The sequence below is a fragment of the Phalangium opilio genome, unplaced genomic scaffold (genome assembly GCF_054372755.1).
Source record: "Phalangium opilio isolate 3A_F unplaced genomic scaffold, DU_Popi_V2 ptg000344l_1, whole genome shotgun sequence".
In the NCBI taxonomy this organism is placed as follows: Eukaryota; Metazoa; Arthropoda; class Arachnida; order Opiliones; family Phalangiidae; genus Phalangium; species Phalangium opilio.
In genome coordinates this window covers 2,399,333-2,426,360 of record NW_028324227.1, presented here as the reverse complement: position 1 = coordinate 2,426,360, position 27,028 = coordinate 2,399,333, and the positions used below count along the sequence as shown (strand labels likewise).

Genomic DNA, 27,028 nt, shown 5'->3' with positions numbered 1-27,028 from the left:
AGCGACATATTCGTCGGATAATGTAACGATTAAGCAACATATTCGTCGGAGAACGTGAAATTAAAGCGACATATTCGTCTCGGGAACATGATAGAGCGACAATTTCGTCCAATAACAAAAATGACGATTGAAGGACTATGTCACATTCATTCGTCGGAGAACATTACATTTGAACGATATATTCGTCGGACAACATCACATTTGAGCGACATATTCGTCGGAGAACATTACATTTGAGCGACATATTCGTCGGAGAACATTACATTTGAGCGACATATTCGTCGGAGAACATTACATTTGAGCGACATATTCGTCGTAGAACATTACATTTGAGCGACGGTTTTGCTTCAGAATATGATGATTGAGCCATTCGCTACTATATATATTCGATAGAACGACATATTCATCGAAGGGCATGACTGTTGGGCGAGACACCCGTCGGAGAGTGCCAATATATCGCCCATTCCGAGGACATCACCATTGGGCTAAAAATCCATCGGAGTATATGAAAGCTTGAAGTTAAGACTAAAGAATGTTCATGTATAGACGTCAACGGAAATACTGTTGTAACTACCAATGAACTACCATTGAATTACAACCGTGGAAGCTTAAAATTTTAAATGGAAAACAAATTGGGACGAGTGAAAGAAGAATTCCATATTTCGTAACGTCGTTTTTTCCATTGTGATAAATTATCAAAAATTTATTCAATGATGTATTTACAGGTAATATGGTACAAACTGTGAAATTCAAAACATTTTACAAAGTAAGTACAAGCTGAAAAGGCATACTTCAGTAATGGATTAGAAACTGGTTTTTTTTTTTCGGTAAGGTGGAAAGTGACGCATCAAGGTACTTGAGAAGCAGTCTGTGTTAAATTTTTTTTATATAATAGCATTTTTTATTCCTTTTTTTTGGCGAAAACGCTGTCATCTATGGATTCTGGCTAACTAGTTTTATATTTTCATTTTTCTCTTTTAATTTTTTTCCTCGAAATATATATCAACGGAACCTATAAGTTAATTAATGGCGGATAATATTTTTTTTGTTTAGTTTACGGCAGCACAAATTTTTTTATGCAATGCTTTGTTTTTATTTTTTTTAACTCTAATATTTTTCTATATTATTTTTTTAAGCTAGTGAATGCACTAGTTATATCTTTTAGGAGTTTTTGGCCTTTCGTTTTTTTTATTTATTATTTTTTTTTTGCATTTTGTTTTGCTGAATTTACTAATATAGCACGGTTTTTTTTTGTTAATTTGCTATGAATTAATGGCGAAAAATTTATTTCTTCTTTTTATTTAAATTCCATTTTTTGCTGTCGATTTGTTTTAAATTTCACTTAAATTTTTTTTGGGGGGGACTTTTTAATTTTTTTAGTGTTTTCGTGTTTTTTTTTGTCAGAGAAAATAGAATACTAGAAAAAACACCTGGTGATTGGTTTTTTATTTTATTTTTTTTTGGTTTTTTTTATTCATTATTTTTTTTTAAACTACCTGCCAAATTAGTCTGGCCATGCATAGTAATGTAATAATTTTTTTGTTCAAAAAATCAACTTAGTTGCAAAAAGTTGAGCCTCGAAATTAAAAGCAGTTAAAGACTCCTGATTTTTTTTTATTTATTTTTTTTATTTTTGGGGGGGTGGGAAAAGAAACTGGGGATGCGTCTTTCCCGCCCCCCTATTTTTTGTAATTTTTTTATTTATATACGCGCGGAAGTCTGAGCGTCGAAATCACATAGTTTGTGCTTTCTTAGATAATATATATAATGTGAATTCTATGTCATGATACATGTAGTTATACATGTACTGAAAGATGAGTATTATTTTGGTACGCATTTTTTTAAGCTACAATGATACATCCCTCATTTTTTTTATTTTAAATAGCGGTTGTTTTTTTGTTTTTTCGAAAAAACTTATAAAGGCACGTGACAAATTAAAAAATTTCTCCAAGTTTTTTTTTATATATATATCTCAGCGCGGCGCGCACATCAAGACTTTATAATACCATTCCTCGTGATTTATTTTTTGTTAAGAATTATCAGCTGAAGTAATTATTTTTGATAATGTTATCAAGCCGTTTTGTTTTTTTTTATCTAACCAGCGAATGCTTTCTTATAACCCCATTTTTTGTTTTTTTTTAGTATTTTTTTTTTTACTTCTTTTAAACGGGTTTATAATTATTAATTAATTTTAATTTAGTTTTTTTTTTGGATTTCAACAAGCCTTTAACAAGTGCTGTACATTTAGCAAGGTGTAGAAATAGTACATTTTTGGTTGTTTTATTTTTTTTTGTTTAAATTCGTTTATTTTTAATACAATGGTGGATTTTTAAAAATTTAGCTTTTTGTTTATTTTTATTTTTTTTTACTAGTCGGCCCAGAAGCTATATATATATATTTTTTATTTATTTATATATATATAATTTTTTTTTAATCGGCTTTTACAAATTTGAATGAAATTAGTTTCGGGGAATTAATTAATTTATTTTTTTTTGGTTTTTTTTGTTTTAAATTCATTACCTCATTAATAATTCTTAAGTTTTTTCTTCTTAAACACTTGCGATAAGCACATGAATCACGAGTTTTTGTATTTTGGGGGGTTTATAATCTTCTTTTTAACAGAAGTACAGTTTTTATTTTTTAAATATAATTTTTTTGTGTGTGTTTTTGTTTATACCACTGGCAAAGAGGGAGATTTTTTATTTTAGTCTTTTAACTTAATTTTTAATTTTTTTTGTCCGAATTTTTCTTATTATTTTATTATTATATTCCCCTTTCCTTTTTAATTTGAAAACTCACTCGCGAGGAAATGCGTCCCCCCTTCATTATGCGCTGCAGCCGTCTTTTGTATTTTAATTTTTCTTAAATTTCTTTTTTTTTTTATAATACGAAAGTAGATTTATTTTATTTTTTTTTTGCATTTTTTTAAATCTTTTTAAACAATTTGACTAAACACTTGTTTTTTTTTTATAATATTATTTCTTAAATAGGGGTGTGTGTGCACTTTCCAACAAGTTCTTATACATTCTCCTTTACATATCTCCGTAGTATTTTTATTTTATTAATTAAGCTAAATTTTTCTAAATACCGTTTTTTTTTCTTATTAATTTATTCACCTTTCAAACGTGGGAACTATTAATTTATTTTTTTTCTTTTGATAACGTACTAAAAAATGCTCGATTAAACCCTAGGTTTTCTTTTAGGATTTTTTGTTTAACACTTTTTAATTATTAATTATTTTCTTTTTCCTTTTTTTAAATATTTAAAATTTATTTAATAGTAACAAATATTCGTAACGGAAATTCTAAATTAGGTGCAACTTTTAACCTCTTTGTTTTCTTTTTATTATTATTATTAAAAATGAGGCTTCCTATTGACGTAAAAAAATGGAATTTTTATAATTGGAATGTAGTCTATATAGATCAGTATTTTTAATTCCCCTTTTTTTAATTTTTAAAGTCGATGCATTAATTTGTTTTTTATAATTTTCTCCTAAAAGCAGGAGCCAACAATTTTTTTAACAAGTATATTTTTTATCTCGGACGTTCCTGCTTGAACGATTCTTCTAGATTTTTATTTAAATTTTTTCTCTCTCTCCCTCGCACCTATAATTCTTATACTAACGTATTTTCGTGTTTATCTAGCAACAATAAACATAGGGAACTTTGTTTTTTAATCATCTTTTTTTGTGCATATGTGTAAGAAATTGTACATCCCCTCTAGTTTCCAGGGACTCTTATACATGTATATTCATTTTTTTTATTTTATGGTAAAAAAAGCAATTTTTATATTTATTTATTTATTATTTATTTATTTATTTATTTATTTATTTATCTAACGTAAGCGTCTGACCGGAAAACCCCCCTATCCCCAATTATTTATTTATTTTTTACATTTTGTTTTAAACTTAAGTGATAGGCGTATTATATCAAACCCAGTTTAAAACGTTTTCGTTTTTTTTAAATACTTATTTAGCACCCAAAGATTTCTCATGCGTTTTGTTTTTTGCACCCTTATTAGAAGGAAAGCAACTAATGTCGTTTTTTTGGTAAATAGAACTAGTTATTTTTTTTCGAAATTGACGATTTGTTTATCTGTGCTAGAGTTAACATGAGGTTTTTGTATTTTTTTTCCCTTATTTTGCATATTTACATATTCGGTGTAAATAGGCAATTAATTCAACCAATGACTTTTAGAAAAATAACAATAGAGAGCGCTGCTTTGTTTTGTTTTCAACCGAGTACGGGTGCGCGGCATCAAGCATACCGGTACTCAATCCCCAGCATAAGGAATATATAAAAATATACACTTGATGCGGGTATTGTTAGCGGTTTTGTTTTTGTTAGTTTTCTGTTTTTTATTTCCCGTTATACGTATCCTGCCAGCGTGCTGATTGGTTGTTTTTTTGTTTTGTTTTGGTGGTCGTCGTCGCCTTGCGGCTAGACTGACGGACAGCCACGGTTGGTTGGCTGCGGCGGCGGCGGCGGCACCCCCGAAGCGTTTGGTTATATTATAATTTATATATATATATATATATTTATTTATATATTTGTTACTTATTTGTTAGTCGGTATTAGGCGAACGGGTGTAGCGTTTTTTATCGGGACCCTATCCAGCGTTCGTTATCACACGTCCGTGGAGCGACTAGTTACGCTGGGGGATCTCGAATGAATGACAACTTTGTGTCCGTTCTTGGTAATGTGGCCGTCGCTCTCGACGACGATGGCAGTCTGTTGCTGCTTGGGCTCGCTGCCTCGCTGGCGCCCCTTGTAGCGGCGCCAGGCTTGTTGAATAACTCTCGCGCAATATTCTTCTCGTTGTCGCCATAATGTGCTGCTGATCGGCTCATATCCAGGCACGTCCGCGTGTGGCGATACTTCGGCCAATTCGGCCGTCTCCTCTATAACGTGGCCTTTACGGGCGAAGAAGTCTTTGGTCAAGGCGTCCAAGATGTCGACGCAGAAGACCAGGTCACCCTTGCAGATCGGAATGTCCATCGAAACGATTTTGTACTTGTTCGGTTTCTCGATCTGAAGCGGCTCCTCCAACCCGTTCAGAAATTCGGTCAGCACCACGTATTTAATGAACTGTGTACCATTAGGATCAAACCTTTGCCAGATCTCGTAATACATGTCGTAGTCGTCGTCGGTCAAGCCTTCCTGTACGTCTTCCGTGGCTTGACTGTAGTTCTCCAAAATGACGGCGATATACATGTTGATAATGATCAAGAAACTAATAATCAGGTACGAGATCAAGTATGCCACGGCTATGCCGCGACTACCGCAGTTTCCTTCTTGATCTTCGCTTGGCAACAAGCAGTCTTTCTCGTTCATGATGGGGGCAAGAACCCCGTCCCAGCCGGCAGACGTCGACATTTGAAAAAGGATGATCATCGATTGGCCGAACGTCTCGAAGTTGAAGTTTTCGTCAATGCCGGCAAAGTGCTTCACGTTCATGAAGAAGGACATGCCAAAGATGGCGTAGATGAACATGACGAGAAAGAGCAGAAGGCAGATATTGAAGAGGGCGGGTAGCGACATGGCCAGAGCGAATAGCAAGGTCCGAATTCCTCTCGCGCCTTTGACCAAACGAAGGACACGGCCTACTTTCACCACGCGGACGACTCGAAGCAAAGTGGGAGACACGAAGTATGCGGCGATTAAGTCTTTGAGCACGACACCTATAATACGCGATTAACACCATCAACGTCAGCGTTCGAAAAGGAGAAGGCCCAACATGGAATAGTAACAAAAGATGACGGTGATTAGTGATATTTAACTAGATAATTTACTGACCGCGTCGCCAGAAAAATCACTTACCTAATATGGATAGCACTACGACCACGAAATCAAACATACTCCATGGATCCTTGAAATAATACCAGCGAAGAGCAAAGATTTTGAGCACGCACTCGGCAGTAAAAATGGCGATGAAGAAGATATTCAATCTTTCTAAGACTAAGTCGAAAGTTTTTGTCATATTGTAGTGATCCATAGCCATGATCAACATGTTCAGTCCGATAAATAACATGATTGCCATATCGAATTTCTTGTTCGTCGTTAAGTCGAACACCACAGCTTGAAGCTTGAACTATAGCGCGAAAAACAACCAAAGAGCCCCTTTGAAACCCCCCAGCCAACAAACAACTATATCCGTGTCAGCTATCCGATTAAATTTTAATTTTTACCCTGGGTCTTGGAATGGCTTTCACCGGTTTCTTCGAACCCATTTTCTTCATGGCGTTGTAGTATTTCTTTTGATCTTCCGTCATAAACATCTCGAGTGAACCCCCTGCGTGGATAATTAAGACAACGACAGTTAGTTCGATTTGTTCTCGAATAAATTATCTTTCGTCAAACCAGATTCGAACGTAAAGAACTATTAATTCAAACTATATCAAAATTGGTAATAACAAAATGCGTCCTATCATCGTATAATAATAATAAACTATCTTAAACCGTTCAAGTTACTGTAACTTTTAAAACTGAATAACCTCATTCACGAACATCGAGTGCTATTAATGCGTGTTAAAGGAAAGCCGATGCTTTCCGATAAAATTGTAAAGTACTCTAGTGAGTAAATTTAGTCTGCGTTGTGGTATACATGCTATTTCGGTACAAAAATGGTGCAATAATAAAAGGATTTCTATAATTCGCGATTCACGCGCCTTTTGTCTTCCTATCATCACCGATCATGGTCAGAAATTACGCGGGATTCTTTTACGTTAAATATGGCTTTCATTTTGTCACCTCGCTTATTCTTATATTATTATTATTATATTAATTATAATAAATACAAGGACTCGACATTTGACAACATCAAACACATTTTTAAGTAAGCCTCCACATTGACACCACCATTTTGGACTTTTCACCTTTGGTACTTGCGGACCCTGTTTTTTACCGGGACCTATTTTTGTACTCGAGGGAACGTAATTACGTAGGTCCTGGATCGTGGATGGAAGTGGATGGTTTATTCGGAGAGAAGAGATAAAAATAAATGTTATAATCATAAAAAGATTTAAAATGATTTAGGGCTAAGTAAGGATGTTGGTAAAGGGATGGAAGCTAATAATTTGCGAGGATAAAGTTCAATTTCTTAATATTATTATATCTGTAACTTCTATTATTTAAACGTAATGTTTTTAGAAAAAATTGAATTTCAATTCAGAATTGAATTACCCAATTGCCAATATCAATTTAAAGAGTTTTAGTCCTGAAACCTTTGCTAACACGTGACAATCTTCAAGCTCAAAGTTTCTATTAAAGGTCTTGTAATCTAGTTCCAGATAATTTTTAATAATCAAAGATTAATTTTATGTTAAATCTTTGATTATAAAATGAAATTGAATTTTAGTCTGGCGATTTTCATGGAAAAATTCGGCAAGGAAGGAATTTCGGTTACGGTATTAGAATCGGACTATGGCTTCTAAAGCGCATAACGGTACGTAGATGGAGAGTGTGGCATTCCTTGGAATGTTTTAAGAAAGGATTTGCTTAGGTTTTAAGGAGAGTGGAAGGATATGTAGGGTTTTGTCTTTAACGTGTTATTTATGCGGTTTTGTGGTGAGGCGCGTGCGTGGTCGTGTACTTGTGGCTTTTTAAAACGCGATTTCAACGTCAAGACCGATTCGCGAGAAACGCGACTGAGTCCGTGACGAGAAAAAGAGTGAACCAAAAGAAGAAGAAAGAGTAAAAAGACTAACTAGATCAAAGATAAAGAGTAAAAAAGTGAAATTGAGAAATATATAGTAAAAAGTTGTCTAATAAAGACAGAAAGAAAGATAGATAAAGAAAAACGGCTAGCTAATTAATTTTAATCAAGATAATTAATTATCTAGATACGGTAAATCAATCTAGATAAGGAAGAACTCTGAGCACTCTAACCTTGATCATCGAAAAGAAACATTCGGTCACGGAAAGTCATGGAAAATCGCAGGGAAAATACGAATTATTATTTGAAATATTTGTTTCAACCCCTTTTCTGTTAATACTCTCTTAAACATTGCTGATACACCTGAAAATAGTTAGTTAACACTGGCTCGACAAGAAAACGACAGAGAAAAAATACACAAATTACAAAAGCGTAATAAAATTCAATCAATAATCGGATCATGAGAACCCCCCCCCCCGGCCTGCTGACTTAAAAGCTTTCAAAAGTCTGCCTACCAAGGAACCGATTGACAGTAGGCCTGTCATCTAAAATAATTTAATATGCCTGAATTCGACCAACCCTTTTGTATCTAAATGAAGAAATTACGCCCGGTGTTATAGGCCTACTCGATACAGACATAATAATTCGTCCAACCCATAACACAACAAAGAAAATATTAAGTTTTAGTTTTGAATTCTTATCTTTTTCTTCTGTTCGTTGAAATTGTCAATGATGACTCCAATAAACAGGTTCAGGGTGAAGAAAGACCCAAAGATGATGAAAAAGACGAAGTACAAGTACATATAAATGTTCACTTCGTCGTCGGGTTGGTCGTCTTTCTGCGCTCGACAAAAGAAATTCAAATTAGTCTACATCACAAGTTGTACATTGCTTTAATTCTTAGGCTAACCACTCGAGGACAGTTAAAGAGTGGTACATTCCTCTCCAAGAGTGATTATCCCAAGGTTGTAGGAAACTCACCCCTTTCGAGTCGATTGCGTTGTTCATAATGTCGATCCAACCTTTGAACGTGGCCTAGTGGGAACAACCCGTCTTAAGTCATTTGCCCATACTTTAAGCCGGTCTTCCAGATGGAAGTTTGGGAAAACTTACCACTTGAAACAGTGACAAATAAGCGTTCAGTACGTTGTCGAAGTTAATGTCAGGATTGACCCAAGATAAATTTTGTAAGAGACACTGTCTCTTGTCTACGACGTACGTGGCGTTAACGCGCACGCCTTTATGATCTACACAGCGATAATACTTTCCACTAAACATCTGTACTCCCATGATGGAGAAAATTAGCCAAAATATAAGACAAACTAAGAGGACGTTGAAAATGGCCGGGATGGCTTGGACCAAGGCGTTGACCACCACCTAGACAAGGGGGAGATTAGCCAGCTTTAAATATGATCGAAACATTTTACTAAAAAAAAACACGAAAATAATCGTTTAAACAAAAATAACACTAATCATAAACAAAATACGCGAAGAAAATATTAAGATCAACCCCGAATATACCCATTTCGCGAGAAATATTTCAGTAGAGGGTGAAAAATATCTGGTTTTTGCCCAAAAATAACCCTAATAGACCATTTCGATGTTTAACTAAGAGGGAAAGACACGGTGATAAAACTCTGCATTCCATATCGCTTTTTGTAGTCTCTTTGTATCATGAGAGTGCGCAGAGACGGCAATGTATCAACCCCCTTGTATATCCAGATACTGAGGGCTGCCTACCCCTTTTTTACATCGAAAAGGTCTGTTATTTAGGTAAATTCATCCACTGGACAAAGCAATTAGATTGGGAGGAAGTGATACGCCCAGTCCAGTTGTGTATCTCTTTCTCGTTACTACTCTATCTCTAGACAAGTGACCGTTATATGAGTTTGCTATCGCGTGAGAACTTCTTAGAGATTTTCATTGCAATGTCTTAATTGATCCGTTTACATTATTTTTTGGCAAAAATATTTTGAATAAATTATAAATTTCACCCTCTATTTAAGGGATATAATGTTTACAACCTAACGATATACACGCTATTATTTTTTGACCATTTTATATTAAAGAGTGTATTGAATATGGCGTTGTTTGTGTTTTATAAAATGTTTTAAAATAAAGAATAACAGTTTATATTGAGATAGATATGTTATATCGAAGAATGAATGAATAAGAATTTAAACAAGGAAAGACGTTTTCGAAAGGAAATGAAATTTAAAGAAAATAAAATTGAAGAAGAAAATTTAAAATTAAGAGAAATTGATGAAAGAGGGAGTATAGAAAACGTTCAGTCCATTTTCATGCATTCAAAATCGGGGTGTATATATTTTTAAGTATTTTTTTTTTCAAATAATTTTTTTTATTTAAAGTTAATTGGGATTTTTCACGTAGTCAACTTACGTGTTTCTTGCGTTTATACCCAATTTATACGTTAAGATTATGTCATAGACTATTTTGATAAAATCGTGGGAATAAAAGGGGTCAATGCTTGGTCATGCAGACATAGTTTATAAAGAATAGATTCGGAGTTAAGTTTTTCTCTTTTTTTTTTAAAAAAAAAGGTACAGATCTTTATGTATTTGTTCCGATCTTACAAAAATTGCTTTTCAAAACCAAGGGGAACGTCAATTATTTTTTTTTCTTTTTTTTTGCTTTAAAATCAAAAGAATATTCTGATTTGGTGACACAGTAATTAATTTTAATTATCTAATTAACCATTCAAGATGCGTGTTCCTCTTAGTTTTGAAAATCGCACCCGGATCTTAGCTTAGCGATGGTCAAAGACAAAAAAATTTATATAAAAAACTATTGGAAAAAACCTTTGACCATGGCTTATTTCAAAATATTTCAAAAAACGGTTTTTTTGCGAAAAATCTGCGAATTTTTTTTTCTCGTAAATTTTCCCATTGTATTTTTTTTATTACATGCCAGAGGATAAAAATTATGAGATTTAAAAATAGTAGTCAAACCAGAGGTTATATGAAATTGGTGCGCATTCGGATTTCATGTTTTTTTTTATGAAGTTTCATTACTTTAATATTTTTTTGAAGAGGAATTTAGTTAAAGTAGATATTTTTAAGTATCAAAATGTGCATTATTAATCTTTGAAGAAATCTTACAAAAAGTTTCTAAGCTACGCTCTAACTAGGTACGGGTTATTTTTTTGTAAAAGAGGGGTAAGGGGGCTAGGCAAGATAAAAAATTATTTTAATTTGTTTTTTTGTAAGTGTCGATTGAAGCGACAAAAAGCATTCGGAGGTTAAAGGTTAGGATTTTATGGTTAAGTTTTTTGCCAAATGGTAGACATTACGCTGAGTAATTTTAATCGCTTTAAGAAATGTGTCAAACGAAGCTCTGATGATAAATTCTTGCCACATCTTACTCCTTATAGCGTTAATCGTAATGTCTACCTCTTAGCTTAATTTAGCGAGAGATCAGGTTAATCATTCGGATTAATAAATTACAATTTAATCTTGAATTAAGCCCGAAATTTGAATGATAATCTTTTATAATTAGTTTAATCATTCATAATCTAATCTCGATTTCTCCGGAATAATAAGATTGTAATTTCGCAATCTTAATAACTACACACCTTATTAATCGTGATTTATTTGATCAAATGTGTAATTGGAGTAACCTGACCCTCGAGTTGTTAGGCAATTAGGTAAAGCATGCTATGTGTTAGCGGCATTCAGTAATATTAATATATTGACGTAATAAGAAGGTCTGGAAATTTGGCTAAAACGAGTAAAGGAGTAAAAAGGGTTAGACCGCGCTTACCTTTTCGACGTATAGTAGTTGGAATTAGTTATCGGCTTTTTTGATAAATGAGGAAATTTTATAAAAAGGGTTTGGTCAGGGCGTTTGGGGATAACCTTACCTTGACCCGAGAGTAGGAATGATTAAGATAAAGATAAAAATGGTTTTAGGGTAAGATCGTGCAATTCAAGGTGCCCAAAATGACAATGATTAAAACGGGGCCATGATATATATATAAAGGCAATGAAACATATTTGAAATATTCACAATGTCACAAAAAACTAAAGGCGTTAAAAATGATAAAATTATAATATACCAACGAAATTATAAAGACAATGAGTTATCTTTTGTTTTTTAGCGTCAATATATATGGATCGTGTTATTATATAGATATATATATATTTCATAACAATTTCTTAATGTGCCTTTTAACTAATGTAGCTTATAATTTTTTTTCTCTTTTGTTTAGTTCAGATTTGTCTAATTTAATATCTCAAGTAGCAAAAATGATCGAAGCAATACATTCATCTAAGACTTAATGTTCAACGCAACGACAGTCAATTTTTAAAGCTGCTTCTTTCTTAGCAGAATTTAATAAGCCATAATTTTACGACACTGTGCCCTCGCGAAATGTATATCGAAAGAGTGCGTATTTATATCGAGGCTGAATGGAGGATAATTGCTTTTGATTATTTCGTTTGTCCACCGTTCAACCTCGTTGGTTGCTGATAGAAAAAGCAAGCAATTGTTCTTTTAAATGTAAGAAAGAAATGGGGGAAATCTATCCCAGAACCCACTGCTCCAACTATTAAGCTCTTATCTGTGGATTAACCTTGACAATACGCAAACATGTTTACTGTTAGTCTGATTCATGGCATGACGTCATAAGGTTACTCCATTAATGGCGTTTGCTTTGTATCTACTTATTGCTCTAAAGTATTTAGCGATGATAAAGCCACGAAGCGATATTATATCATTTTGGATGCTTGAAAATGCCGACTATATACATATTGGAGCAATGGATGAGCAGGCTATGTGCTGTTCCTAAATATATAATAATACTAAGGCTACTAATAAGCGAAGCCGGAGGGTCCGAACTAAATCTTACCCTCATGCCTTGGAAGCGCGAAAGGGCCCTTAAAGGGCGAAGGGCTCGGAGGGTTCTCATTGTCTTGAAGGCCTGGATTTTCCCTACCCCCATCTCTGTGGCCACCATATTGATCACAGAAACCTGATGAGGATAAGCAACTATTTGAACGACTACTTACAAAGAACGAGAGAATGGGAAGAGAGAGAGAGAGTGTTTGTGTGTGATGAGTGAGGAATGGCGGGCGTAAATTAGGGAAACGCTCAATAGTGCGTGAATGAGTTTACTAGGAAAGAGCTGAAATGGGAATGGGAAAAATCATCGACAACTCTAATTGATTATATTATACGGAGTTTTGGGGTTAATTGCGCGTGAAACTCCGCCGTGTCTCCGACGATCTTGAAGAGGGTTCCCACGTTGGTCGTCCTCCTGTTAATTCCTCGGTTCGGTCCTGGCGCGACGTCATACACCCTTGGCCCGTTTTGCAAAGTCCGGTAGGGCGCGTGTCGCCCCAGAACCGATCGACAAACATTTAGTACGAGGGATGGGAAATTTATACTTAGGACTGTCAAGCTTACTACTGGCCATAGCCAACACCTCTTTTTTAAATAACTGGACGAAACTTATGAAAGCCATGCACTCTCGAACATTAAGGTACACTGATAATGCAATATTGAGTGCGATAATTCGAGACGCTCGGTGTAGAAGACTCTGATATATTTTTTGATATTTTACTTGAGGGGCACACCAAGGGGTCAGTACTCTTTTTCTCCTATCATAACGCTATAGTCGCGACGCGTTATTTTACTTCTCCGAACCGTTTGGTTCTCGTTTCGATATTGGCCTCTGGTTTCATGTTTTATCTCTCACTGGCGCGCGTCACGCTTTGTTTACTTTTTCTTTGGCGCGACTAATCTGTACTTACTCTCATTCCCTCCAAACGTGAAAGCGCCCGAAGCGGGCGAAGGGCACGGAGGGTTCGCATAGTTTTAAAGGCGGGAATGTTGCCAAAGCCCATGTAACCGACAGCCAGGTTAAAGAGGGATACCTATAGGTGAGGCGAGGACCAGTCGTGAGTCGAAGGATAAACGGAGAAGACATGAGGAAATAGAGAAAGAAAAAGGGCGTCAGAAAGAAAATTCTCCTCGGTGTTACCTGCTTGGACAACGCGATGGCTAAAGATCAGCCCGATTTGTTCCGTATTTCATAGCAACCGCGTGTGAAATAGGGACACCAAGGTGATCCTTAACCACCGCGTGGAAGAAAAATATAACGTTTCTCCGTGCACGGAGAAACAATGCTAAGCTAGAAAGGTTAAAAAGTTCGAGAGATAAAGTACTTTAAAAGTAAAATAGAGTTAAATATTTTATGAAGGGGTAGTCTGTAGGCTCGAAGAAAGACTTAGACAGCTTCCGTTAACATAGAATAAAGGAACGGATCGTAATGAGAGAAGGAAGACTCGGACCGGTAGTCTGAAGAGTTAAATTTAAGTTCGAGTTACGAAAGGCGGAGAGAGAGAGAAACAAATGTTAAATCACGCTCGGCAATAGCACTAACTATCTCGGGAAACTTTCTACTTACTTTCTATACTAAGTTACGTATATTAGTGGGACGCAATTCGCGTTTGTTTCAAGTCGTAACAGCGCCGTTGAAGTTAAGAGGATAAAAAAAGAGAGAGAGGGAGTCGAAATAATGGAAAAAGGGACATTTCGAACTTACCAGTACAATCACGAAATCCAGCCAACACCAGGCGTTCGTGAAGTAGTTTTTAAAGCCGAATGCTAACCACTTGAGCAGCATTTCGAACCAGAAGATGACCGTGAAGACTTTGTCCATATATGTTAGTATAGATTTTAAAAGCGGCCGGTGTTTCAAATTGACGTCTTCCAAGGCCTGCCGAAAGTACAAACAACGTTTGTTGTTGATTCAAAGTCACTACACCGATGGATGTGGCGGAACTTACCAGTGCTAAACTGCTGATGAGAATCAAAGTGATGACTAATGTTTCAAAATATTTATTTTCGACTAGTTTAAAGCTCTTTCGTCTCATCTCTCTGAAAGTGAGTCTCCAGCCTTCGGAATCGTCGGCGGCACAGCAAGGGAATTTCACGTAGCACATGTCGGGACAACAATCCGGTGGATACTCCGATATGATGACGTCGGCGGTCGTCGTCTCCATCTTGTCCGTCTCTACGTCTTCCATGTCGGGGTTTGGAACGTCGTCCGGGTACGGAGGAACTTCGTCTGTTTCGATCGAGGCGGGGAAGGAATTAAGGAAGGGAATAACAAAAGAAGGAAGAAAAAGAAACAACCAAGATGCTCGTTATCTTTCTCACGGGACGTGCCCTCCGCCGCCCGATTCCCGTTCGAGGAAGGCCGCGCCCCCTTCCCTTCGTTATCCATCTTATTTGCGGATATAGGGGGGCTGGACGTCCCGGATAGCGGAAGGCGAGCGTTCGCGGGTGGTCTCACCGACTCACCGTCTTTAATTTCTAAATCCTCCTTACTGGCGTCTTTCTTCTCCTCTTCGCTGCCTCCTTGCAGAGAAATTTGACTGTTATCCTTGGACGGTTTACTTTTTTCCTTGGTACTGCTGGCTGACTTGTTACTGAAGGAATCGTCTTCTTTCTGAGGGTTTATTTTATTGCCATAAATCTCCCATTCCTGTTACGAAATGCCAACGTTGGTCAGTCGGAAACACAGTCTTTTTTTAAAAAAATAGACGCGGCGCGAAGGCCGTCGGAGCTATCCTTACCCTGTCCTTGTTATCCATCTCTATCGGTTTATCTTTCGGTGGCTCTATTTTGGCACCCACTTTAATGGAATTCACCACGGGCTTTGTGTTGTTGGCCAGTTGCATCTTTACCGCTTTTCCTTCGCTGGCTGCAAACGGGGATGGAAACAAAAGATAATCAGCTACGTGAAGTCAAAAAAACCACGTCATCTTTAGAGTGCTTTCAGTTGGAATATGACATCTTAGGCGCGCCAAAGACAAAGTTGGTGTGCCAGGTTATGCCGCGAAGAACGTCAACTGGCATGAAAGACAACTTTCACCGGGTGACCAGTAAGCCAGATACGACCAGTAAGGCCACGGAAAAGATTCGTCGATTATTGGTACACGTGGTTAAGAACGCTGGGACGCTACGTGGCTGGGACTGAAAGCTCCCTAACGGAAGATGGGACAAACCTTGGAAGGCGATTTCTAGCCCGTCGCTGACCACCACGTCCATGTCGGTGATCTCCTTGGGACTGTTCTTCTCCCTCATGGGCACCTGGCCATCCATGATGATTTCCCCGCCGATCATGTTGTCGTCCATATCATCGCGAATGTCCGTGTTTTGATCACCGATTTGGTTACGGGCTTTGGAACGAAGACTCTGTCGAGTGAACAGCTAAATGGTGTAACAGTTAATATCTCGTCCACCAGGAAGATTTTGCGTTGCACGAGAGGCAGCGGCAGACGCAAAGCTCGACGTTTTATTGTCGTTTTACTTAATTCAATTATTCTTTGATAATTATTTAAAGCGCAGCCAAAATTTAAGATTTCAAAACCCTGGCCATTTGATGAGTTAAACATTATTTAATATTTAAAAATGAGCTGCGGCGAGATAAAATAAGCATGGTTTTTCCATAATAATAATAATAATAATGTGATCAAATAATAGAAAGCGAGAATTTGAAAATGTGAAGAAAGAAAGCGAAGCTTTTTAGCTCTAAAATTTTGAAAAAGGTGTTATGATGAAATATTTGGCTGTTTTTGTTATTTTTTTCTCTTTAAATATATTATCGCCGCCCACTTGACAGTGCTCTGCAACCTGGGTCTTTACATACGTCATCGGAGTAATTTTAAAGGGTAAAGGAAATATCGAAACGACTGAAGAGTTTGAGTTAAAGACTCGGCGGTCATTTCGAGAGGTTCAGAAGCTAATGAAAACCAAGAACGAAAAGCTATAGCTAGAAGCGAATGCCCGACCAATGAGATTCCGTTTGTCGAAGGGGTACTCGTACGGAAATAGATCTCTTGAGAAGCGCGAGAAGACGGATTCGGCATTGGTCGAGCCTTTTCAAATTGAATACTCACTTTCAAAAACCAAAGGACATTGCTCTTGATGAACCTGCCGGCTCTGTTAAATCTATCTACGGCTTCTTGCAATTTCTTCGTATCCCCACCGTCTCCCGTGGGTGCGGACAAGTTTGAGGCACCGAATGAGGACAAGAGCAAGGCGAGGAAAAGGTTCAGCACCTGTTTATGAGTAAGAAAGGAGGAAAATGGACCAGGATGGAAATTAACCTAAGATCACGCTGGAACTTAAGGCAAATTAAAGCTAAAGCCACTTAGCAGCACCACACTATGCCGTTTTGTGGTTACACTAAGAGCTATATCTTTAAGTAGCTTCCGCGTCTGCCAGGCTATTAAAAGATGGAACTTCGGGTGTAACAAATAACTTGATGGTTGACCATCTTCTTTTAACCTGACAAGACTTGGAAAATAATATTGTTAAAGGGAGACTTACCACTAAATTGCCGATAACAACGGTGGCTAAAAAGAAAGGAATACAAACACCGCCATTCACTACCATACAATCCCACATGGATTCTATCCATTCTCCGCACAAGACACGAAACACTATCATGAAGGAATGCATGAAGTCTTTGAAGTTCCAGCGAGGCATTGCTCCGTCTGGAAACCTGTTAATGATACGAGAGAGAGAGAGAACTTAGTAAAGGAGTACATAGGCGTCGTTAAAAGTCGGAAGTTCTTACTTTTCTTGGAATGTTTCATAGTTTTTCCCAAACAGTTGCATACCCATGACGGCGAAAATAAAGATGATAATACCCAAAACGAAGGTTAAATTTCCTAGCGCTCCGACAGTTTTCCCCATAATAGAAATGAGCAAATTGAGTGTTGGCCAGGACTTTGCCAATTTAAATACTCGAAGCTGTCAAAGGAGAACGGATTAAAGGTTAGTTTCAACGGAATCAGGCTCCAAAATAGAGACGTTGAACCGCGAACAAAAGGGTTTCGGAGTCAGAGGGTTGGTCTTACCAATCGAAAAGATCTTAAAACGGATAACCCTGAGACGTTCTCTAGACTGAGCTCCAAAAGCGACAAGGCCACAATGAGGAAATCGAAAATGTTCCACCCTTCCCGAAAATAGAATTTTGGGCTCATTGCGAATAGTTTCAGTCCGGCTTCGATGGCAAAGGTGGCTGTAAAGAACTACAAGGCCAAAAGCTTTAGCACCTTCGAGCTGCGTCGAAAAATACCGCTAAACGTTTTGTTTTTCGAATATAGTTTTGATCGTACGGAACTATTACTTCGAGACAAAAAAGAATTATTTTCTCTTCCTTTCGACAACGAGACAAAAATTGTAGGCGGGAGTCGAATTATTAAGTCTTTCTTCTCCGACCATAATAGCAAAACACGATGGACGGACGGCCTTAAAAACATTGTGACAAAAAGTAATGTCCGGCTCTGAAGGTACACCCACTTGGGCTCTTTCAAGAACACTAAAAATTTCGTCCATCATTCAAAATTTCCAAAATATACCGATAAACTTCGGTAAATACCGATATATACTACGGATTAAGTAACCAAAATAATAACGAAAAAGCAAAGTGGAACGACACGAATTGTTTACGAATCATGTTCGGAAAATCATTTTTTAACCATTTTTAAACTAGTTATAAGCGAGAAAAGGCTTAGGAGTAATGTTCCCACAACATTATTACTTAGGTTGAAGCACCTTTTTTATATTTCGATATACTCCTCTTTAAGATGAATAGCTCCATAATTGTTGCAAAAATGACTTTCGTAACAGTTTTTAAGTATATGATTTTATTTTCGGTATGGTTTCTTCGTAAATTAGATTTTATCTATAGAAATTATATTTTTAATACCATATGGGCCATGCGTTGTGAAAATGTTTGTTTTTTAAAAACGTGCATTTTGAAGTATATAATCATAAATTCATGATCAAGCGACATGACTCCGAAATAGTATAGAAACTTAAGAGAATCAAGAACCCATAGAAGAACTGAGAACGCGTGAATAGAAATCCTTGGGCTATGGGTCGTTTATATGTTGCCCAATATGGCGACAATGCCTGAGGGAAAATCGTTGAAAGTTCCCAAATCTTCTATTTGCTCTTGATAGAAGCCATCCCGTGAAGTTTCAAATTTAAAAATACTATTATTTCTTCAAAATAACTTACATAATTTGAGAAATAACTCGATAAAAATGAATGAAAATAGTGAAAAAAAATATATGCAAAAATCATTTAATTTTTTTAATCCAAAAAATATAAATGAAATTAATAAAATAAGTAATCAAAATAATCTTCTAACATTCTATCGTTTCGAAGTAAGCACACTTGAAAGTGAATCCGTTTAGTTATACCCTTAACGCATGCGTATTCTATTTGTAGCGTCTCGTTTATTTTTAAAAATTCGCCACTTTTGATACATTAAATCGTCGCGACCAAAAACCAATAATATCTAAATTCTCGTCTAAGCTTGACTAAACCCTTTTAAAAATCGGGTGTATTATTTAGTATTACGTAATGTAGTCATAAACTTTCCTCCCACAAACGAGGCTGGAAAAAAAGTGGCCCACAAAGTAGAATCCAGACCTTTTTTTCGTTTTAGTTTAAAGAATAAAGACAGTCAAAAAATTCGGAAGAAGTTAATGAGAAAACCAAAGAAAATGAGATGGTGAAGAAAATAGGTTCTCGTGTCTTATGACTACATTGTACATAAATGATGATTTGTTTATAAATAGTCTATAATTTGTTCAGTGGATATGTGCTTACCTCTGGTGAGTGCTTCGGCAGGTTTCACCTAAATACTAAAATGCTTAACGGAAAAAAGGTATAATAATAAAATTGTGGGTGCAAATTTCTCCCGTGAAAGAATTTGTTTTTAAAAACCGAATCCGTCAGACGGAACTTGGAAACGTGAAGGGACTGAAAGAACTTTGAATTGGTTTCATTTCCTTTGGTCAAAGAAATTAGTGTCTTTTTGGAAATAATCGAAGGACGCCGGCCGCCGCGAGCTGGCTTTCAAATATTTTTTTAAGGCGCATTCGTGGTCTGACCATTTTTAAGTGTCATTTCTTCTTGTAGACGAATTGAAATAATGGCCAAAGCGAATTTCGAATATATATACTTGTTCAAATTGAATATTTGAATCGTCTGAAGTCGTTTTACGTTTTCGAATCGAATCGGGGCATTCAAATTGGCAAGTGCCATGCTCTGCTCGCAGCCAATGCAGATAATAGATAAAAGCGACAACACATGCAGTCTTATCAAAGCAAAGGTTAGATAATACGTATGTATTTGTTTGTAGAATACTTTTTATCTTCTCCCGCAACTACAAAATCGAGTCTTGTAATTTATTTTTTTTAAACGTTTTATCTCGACGAGTCTGACGATAGTCTCCCAGTTCGATCTTCGGCGATCTACTAGTGGGTTAACACTAACTACAGCAGCGCCGCAATCGCAACCCTGAACTATTCGCCATGTCGCGCTACGTCGCTTTGCTCGCTCGCTCGCTTGGGTTACGCGTAGATCGAAAATCGAACGGGAGAAATGATCGCCAGAATTCGAGCGAAAACCAAATATTTCTTTTATCCATCATGCCTGATACCGCCTTATTTAATTTTGTTATCATCCTTTATAAGATTGGAGAAACACTGGCTCCGTGTCTCTTTTTTATATTGTTCGTTCTCTTTTGTTTCAAAGTTTTTGTTTTGCGTATTTTGGTGATCAGAAACAGGCATGAGCAGGGCACTCTTTAAAATCGGTCCTTGCGTCCCTCAGTTGCGCAACTCCGCGATTTCTATTAATACCGACTTAAAAATAATTAAGTAATATCCGTATCATTCAACCCTGTTCAAAAATATGATTAAACTGATGTAAGGTACTCAAAAAGCTTTTAGAAAAATTTCCATAGCTAAGATTTAATTGAGATATGTCGTGTACTATGTACTACGTAAAGAGGCATATCTACGAATTATTTCTAGTTTTAATACAATCAAATATGAGGTCCAACCATCGACTAAACTTATAGCCTACTGAGAAAATTCGAGTGAATATATTCAGCGAGTTGGACTGAACTACGTCGTATAGTTGGTCGGTGCTGTTTAAAATGAAAATAGCGTTTTGCGGAGGTGTGGTCGCGCGAGTTGCGCAACCGATAAGCGGCAAGGTTCATTGAAATGCCCACACTTACATAATTGCCATTCTTTAAGAATTTCATAAACTCGTCATCCATATTGTCGTGATCCATCGCCATGAAGAGCGTATTGACAACAATGCATAACGTGATGAAAAGCTCCATGAAGGGGTCGAACACGATCAGGCCCAGGATCTTCTGTACGCGTAGCCAGCACTCGCAACAGTCCCACACGCAGAAGATGTCTATACATTTCAAGCACTGCGCCAAGCACCTCTCTTTGAACTTGGGCTTCTCTTCTTCCTCCCTCTCTGTTGGGAAATAATAGATGGACACTGAATAATGTTTAAGTATGGCCGCTGGGAAGCCAGTGGATCAGCTTCTACTCTACCAAGAAACAAAGGACAATTCCCAACACATTCATGCACTACCAATATACGGATATAATTAGTTTCACGCCACATCGTCCGATCGCGAATTATCTCCGCCGTTCCTTGCTCAAACAACTTCTTCGGCCCGCAGCTCCGAGTTGTCGCCGATACTTAGGTTCTAACTCGTCTCGAAGTCGCTTCCGACAAGTCCTTAGAAGCTGAAGGACCTGCGAGGAATCGCTCTCGAGAAATTTCTGAAAAATATCTTCAAAAATCCGCCCGTGGCTATTGATTTGGCGTTGACAATCTCGGAATGGCGTAAATGCGTTGACGAGTTGTATACTAAAGTATCGCCGTGTCCCTTCCTTCCAAGATTAGTTTTAGAGTAGCGTTTCGTATGGATCCACGAACTTTCGGGGCGTGCGTGTATTAGATATTTACCGAACATTGCAATTTGCGTAAAGTGATGTTTGATAACGTAAGCCACGTGTAAAAATGGGGGGCTTATTGTGAATGTAATAAGATGGCCATTTAATTGCGTGTTAAAAAATGTAACGTTTGGCTTCAGTCTCTGTTTGAACAAGGATTCGAGGAAATGTAAGGACACCGCCCGCCTGTAATCGATTAAATCAATCCCCGAAACAAAATCGATTCGTCGGATAAGACACACGAACGGGGGAAACGCTAATCGTATCAAGATTCGAATTTATTTCGTTAGTCTTTTTTTCTTTTCTTTAGAACTATGCCTAGATCGAAAGTATCACCGCCTCTCGCGTAAATTTGTTTTACTTAGTCTGATAAGTCTTGGAGATCATTGACGAAAAATCTGCACTGATATTAGCTTCGAGAAAGCTTTGTAATCCGCTTATACTTTACCAATACATGTATTGGCTCTAAAACGCGTATAACAGAAATTATATAGTGAATTTGAACGCGTAATTAAGGCGAAATGTTATTCGAGTTTTGTAACCAAAGCAAGACGGGATTCGTTACTGTAAATGGAAGATTCGTGACACCAATTCGTCAATAACTACCATACATTACGTTGAGATTTTACATAAGGGCGTCTTATTGGAAAACCAAAATTTAGGGGTTTCACTAGCCTCTGTATTTTCTGCACTACTTGTTGAAGGATACCTGAACTAGCGTTCAAAACTTGCAGTAAGCGTTTAACGCATCAGATAATTTGCGTCATAAGAACCTATAGTTTAGCGTATATTTTGTCACATTTAACTTATTTTTAAACGACTCTCTAAAAATATTTGCCACTTTGTAAGGTCATTGCTTCGGCTACAAAACATAACGTACGCACGCGATTTCTAACAATTTTTCAACATGGATAGTACAACATTCCAACGTAATTATTACATCAATTGAAGACAATTGTATTACTATATAAACATGCAAATCGACAAATCATGTTAGTGGTTTTTAGATTGAAAACAAATGGAGCCTTGCTAACCATTTTTAGTTAAATTTTTTTTTACAATTCATTTTCATTACTTTGAGAGTGTTCACGAAATGTGTTGTCGTATATTAAATGCGTAGCCCACATTTCGAAAGACACGTACGAAAGCGAGGCTCTATTTTTAGGATCGCGTCGTACAATCGAAGCCTGCTCGAAAACGCGATGTTAATTTTGTAATCCTTCGCTATATAACTTACAAAAGACCAGTAATCTCCTCAAGCTTCGTTTGTAATAAAATTATTTCTTTTACAAATAGATAAGTATCGTAACCGCAATGTCAATAGTTCATTAAAAATTTCCGATGTCCAATTGACCGAAGTACTCTTATCTATTCGTACAATTAATACTCGTGTTAACGTACCGACCAGCTGACGACAGAGACTGATACTAGAACGTATAAGCATAAACGTTTTTCGTTTTTAAAGGAAAAGAATTTGGTTGAAAAGTGAGGTTGGTTGGGTTGGAGGTTTTGTTTATTGGTGCTTGTTTATAAGATATGTTCCATAAGTTTGTCACTGGTTTCAAACTGGAGTTTGTCATGAAGTGACGTTGGTGAAATTGTCATAGATTCTCGTAAAGCGACGCCTGGTGAGGCGCTGTCAAAGGCTTAGTATTGCAGACTAAATAGGAAGATGAACTGCAAAACCGAGTGTAGTCAATTCTCGAACTAGCTATCAGTAGGACTCTAGCATTACGAAGTAAAAGTTCAGCTAGCTAATTGGACCAAGTCATCTTGCGACTTATTGCCACTTATCTAAGTATAGGTAGTGTCATATTTATGGAACATATCTTCTAAACTTATGGTGCGGGTTAAGCGTTAAACATTCGCGGACATGGTTGATATTAAGGTATATGGAATGATTCTGAAGGGCTAACTCATGGAGGGTGGTCTAGATCAGGGAGGTTATACTAGGTACGAGAAAAAGGCGCGTGGTAAGTTTAAGGTATCATTCAAGATTTTGATATTTTCCTGGATTGGGAGGGATAGTTACCTCTCTCGCTGGTTGCGCTCTGTCTTCCCGCCGCTTGTTCGATGATGTCGTTTAGTACCATCACGTCTGTAATGACAAACAAACCCCCAATGTGTTAAATTGCCATAGGGTTAGCGGAAAACCAAGTCAAAAAGGTGTGTCGATCTTAGAAATTTAAGATTACCTTTCATGTCGACTCTCGTTTGACTCTCACTGGGCTCGATGAAAGGGTTGTCATTGTATTTTTGCTTGGACAGACCGTAGCCATCCCCATCAAAGTCCTGTATGAACAAAGTAAGCTATGTGGGCCATTTTTTTTGTTTATAAAAACTAGATGTTAGTTGTTTTAATAAATTAAAATAACTGTATTTTATTTTTTTTTTAAATTGAAAAGGGATTTGTATATTGGTTTGATATATTTTTGGTTTTCTAAATTCTATCATGCCCATGCTAGTTTAATCCGGGGATTAAGTATTGGTTTGTTCTTCCATGTTGTTGTATTTAATTACTATCTCTGGAGAGGACATTGTCCCTATTTGGACATTCATTTTGGTTTTTGTTGCAAAGCCAACAACTTTCTTACATACCAAGAAACAGACGTTAATGACTAAAACTGAGTTTAAGGGACTAGAATTAAAATAGCCTACTGCCCTGTTGACAAACATGCCAAATGATTCAAGGAACGGTTTCCTTGGCAGACTGTGCAAAAACCTTACGTCATAGAAACTGAATATATTCAAATATTCTCACTGTCATGTGGCTTGAAAACACTACGCCATTGAACATGATTATACTTGTACAAATTGCAGTTCAGTATCTGATCCCCAAATAATATCCTTATCTCCCAAGGTACATTGAAGGTATTACAAGATAGTTCTTGGCTTTTTTTCCTCGAAACCCGAAGAAAGGGGGGCTAAACTGTCTCTAGCCATTCATTCATGTTGTCAAACTGGGATATAAACTAATAACGTACAACTGATGTTCATGCACAAGTAGTACACATGTCTAAAATTAACATAAGATATTATTTTATTATTTTTTTATCACGTGAGATAACTATACCTAGAAAGGAGAAAATGGGATGTAGAAACCATATATATATATATATATATATATTAAAATGAATCGAAATGATACGTTTTTTTTTTTGAAGATTCTTGGTTGAGAACTTAGACTTTCAAAATTTTTTGTTTTAGTACTTTAACCAACCTATATTATGTAATGTTAAATTCTACAATTATTCGCAAGCAAAAAAGTCATGCCGCAATGTTTTAACAATGATATATATATATTGAAAACCCCAGCTAGATCAAAGTAAATACATGCTCTTTTTTGTCGTTACCTTGTTCTTGTTAGCTAGCGTAATCGCTCCAAGTTAAAAGCGCCAGCTTTAATTGATAAATTGATTTACGCCCTGACATTTTGAGTCAAAAATCCAGTTTTTTGCTTTAAAACTTTAAAGTAACTTACGCTCAAATTGAATTTTAACTCAAAATAAGCCGTATAAATCAACACGTAACGTAAAAAGTTAAAATAAGGCTCGAGTTAGTTTACTAATTTCTTCGTCAAGTAAACAAACCTTTAGCCTTATTTCGTAAGCCAAATTAAAAAATATACATATCAAACGCGGCACGGGGATCTTTGAGGTTTTGTTTTCTAGAACTTAATAATCGGAAAACCCTAACCGACCGCTAGTTGGCTGGCTTTAATAAGACGCTATATTTGTAAAGAAAGATGACCATTACTCTTATTGTAACCGCCGGGATTAATTTTTGCCAAAGAACGGAACGGTCCCGGACCATTGTCCGAAATATCTGGTCGCGTATGAAATAAAAATGTTTTCAACTTCCGGAAAGGGGACTCGTACATTGGCGACCGACGCTAATTAAGAAATTCGAGAGGATGGCGAATGGAAAGACCCGTTGAAATTGGGGGACCCGAGGCTGTTTGGGTTGTTGAGGGCTCGGGGTTGTACAGGAAAGGAGGAAAGGAAAGTCTCGGCTTGCGGTGCTAGCGGACAAAAACAAGGACAAGTTATTACAGAGATGGTAAAAACGAATATCAAGCTGCACATGGTGGTGGAAACTGCTCCTCTATAGATATACGTATAAATAGACATAATTATTCAACAGAAACAAAAGGCGGATATGAATGAATGGCCCATTTTCGGTTTCATATAGAATTTTGACTTTCGGGGTGGGCCGCGTAACTTTCGAAGAGTTTTGTTCAGTTTCCGGGAAGTAGAGTCGCGAATAGACTTAATTTGTAGGTTTCGAGAAAGAGTGCGATGTAAAAAGGGGGATTTAAGAGTTGGCGTATTTAAGAAGAGATAGAGAGGAAATTATAGAGAAGAGAGAGAGAGAGATAGAGATAGAAGAGATTGGCATGCTTTAGTAACCTCGTGGGGAAACCCTTGGAGATTCCTGGATCTCGAGCGCAGTTGGCTTTCCTTGGTTAGACACTTTCCGTAAATATCACCGTGGGAAGTGTAAGATATCCGGGAACTATGGGAGGTATAGCTGGAGTGCCGGGAGTTGAGGTTGGTGTAAACGGGGATGATTATGGCGCCGTTCTCCTCGGACATTGGCGTGACGGCGTTGCTATCGTCAGCGTAGGGCAGGTGCTCTTGGGCGTCGATGTAGGTTTGTAGAACCAAGGGCTTTCGGTCGCCGTACCGTTTCCCGTTGCGTCCCCAACTGACGCTGAACTGGCTGCCCCGACTGCCCCTGCGCAGGTTGAAGGGAGAGCCGGGGAGGCTAAGGCTGGCCTGAAAAGGTAAATAATCGGGGCGCCTTCAGGCTTACACTCGAACGCGACGGCGCTCGTTTCGCCTCTCTCGAGACTTTAAATTTTTTTGAAACTTATACAACGCAAAGTTACCAAACGGATATGTACTTCGTTCTGGGTAGCCTGGGATAAACGTCTTAAAACGTGTTTATGCTCGAGGCAGTCGATGCACGGGTCACGTTTGCCGCTCTGAGAGAGTTACGAAGCGTGCGGTGGCAACCCGCGTGCGTGTGCCGCCAGCGAGACCAACCAACAAAAATAAAAGCGGGAGAAATGAAAACACAAGGAAAGAGGACGAGAAAAGAAAAGAGAAATCCCTTTTAGCATTACACCATCTTTTAACAAGCTCGCGCCGCCGATCAAATCTATCAACGTTCGTATTTCAACGCTCGTCCACTTGCTAATCGCGCCAAAGTCCACCGATGCCGCCATCGCCACCGCCAATTCTCACTTAGTTAAACGTTGACCACCCGCCCGCCTCTTCGTGTCTCGGCAATTTCTTAATTCGCCGCTGCCGCCGCGCTACTCTCAAACACCAACGACAAAGGGGGCCATTCCATTCGATATCCGCCCGCCCGCGCGCGCGCCACAAACATCATCGTCATCATCGTCGTCGTCGTCATTGTCGAGGAGACCCCGAAACATTATTTCGGAACTTCGTCGTCCATTCCAGGGTGCCGCTGTACCTTAACAACCTCATTTTCGACCTCTATTCGATAGCCGAGCCTAAAACCCCCTCTAGAAAATCTTCGGACAA

At 37.4% G+C, this 27,028-nt stretch overlaps 1 protein-coding gene across 17 annotated transcripts in view; it reads right to left on the bottom strand.

Moving 5' to 3' along the window:
- Positions 1 to 1,123: 1,123 nt before the first annotated feature.
- Positions 1,124 to 27,028, bottom strand: part of para (sodium voltage-gated channel paralytic) — a 92,841-nt gene continuing 66,936 nt past the window's right edge. For 2 of the 17 annotated variants that reach the window (XM_089859822.1, XM_089859821.1), the window contains exons 11-32: positions 26,365 to 26,460; positions 25,883 to 26,251; positions 23,669 to 23,765; positions 23,506 to 23,571; positions 20,732 to 21,009; positions 17,547 to 17,720; positions 17,264 to 17,439; positions 17,014 to 17,188; positions 16,581 to 16,742; positions 15,687 to 15,891; positions 15,255 to 15,382; positions 14,980 to 15,163; positions 14,463 to 14,743; positions 14,219 to 14,392; positions 13,425 to 13,547; positions 12,521 to 12,643; positions 8,767 to 9,030; positions 8,635 to 8,688; positions 8,355 to 8,492; positions 6,188 to 6,295; positions 5,820 to 6,090; positions 1,124 to 5,680 (exon numbers count right to left, since the gene is read on the bottom strand). In XM_089859822.1, the coding sequence (XP_089715948.1) occupies positions 4,626 to 5,680; positions 5,820 to 6,090; positions 6,188 to 6,295; positions 8,355 to 8,492; positions 8,635 to 8,688; positions 8,767 to 9,030; positions 12,521 to 12,643; positions 13,425 to 13,547; positions 14,219 to 14,392; positions 14,463 to 14,743; positions 14,980 to 15,163; positions 15,255 to 15,382; positions 15,687 to 15,891; positions 16,581 to 16,742; positions 17,014 to 17,188; positions 17,264 to 17,439; positions 17,547 to 17,720; positions 20,732 to 21,009; positions 23,506 to 23,571; positions 23,669 to 23,765; positions 25,883 to 26,251; positions 26,365 to 26,460 (4,701 nt within the window). In that variant the 3' untranslated portion in view covers positions 1,124 to 4,625. The remainder of the gene's footprint in view (positions 5,681 to 5,819; positions 6,091 to 6,187; positions 6,296 to 8,354; positions 8,493 to 8,634; positions 8,689 to 8,766; positions 9,031 to 12,520; positions 12,644 to 13,424; positions 13,548 to 14,218; positions 14,393 to 14,462; positions 14,744 to 14,979; positions 15,164 to 15,254; positions 15,383 to 15,686; positions 15,892 to 16,580; positions 16,743 to 17,013; positions 17,189 to 17,263; positions 17,440 to 17,546; positions 17,721 to 20,731; positions 21,010 to 23,505; positions 23,572 to 23,668; positions 23,766 to 25,882; positions 26,252 to 26,364; positions 26,461 to 27,028) is intronic. The other 15 variants (XM_089859823.1, XM_089859827.1, XM_089859824.1 and 12 more) reach the window with 15 other exon arrangements.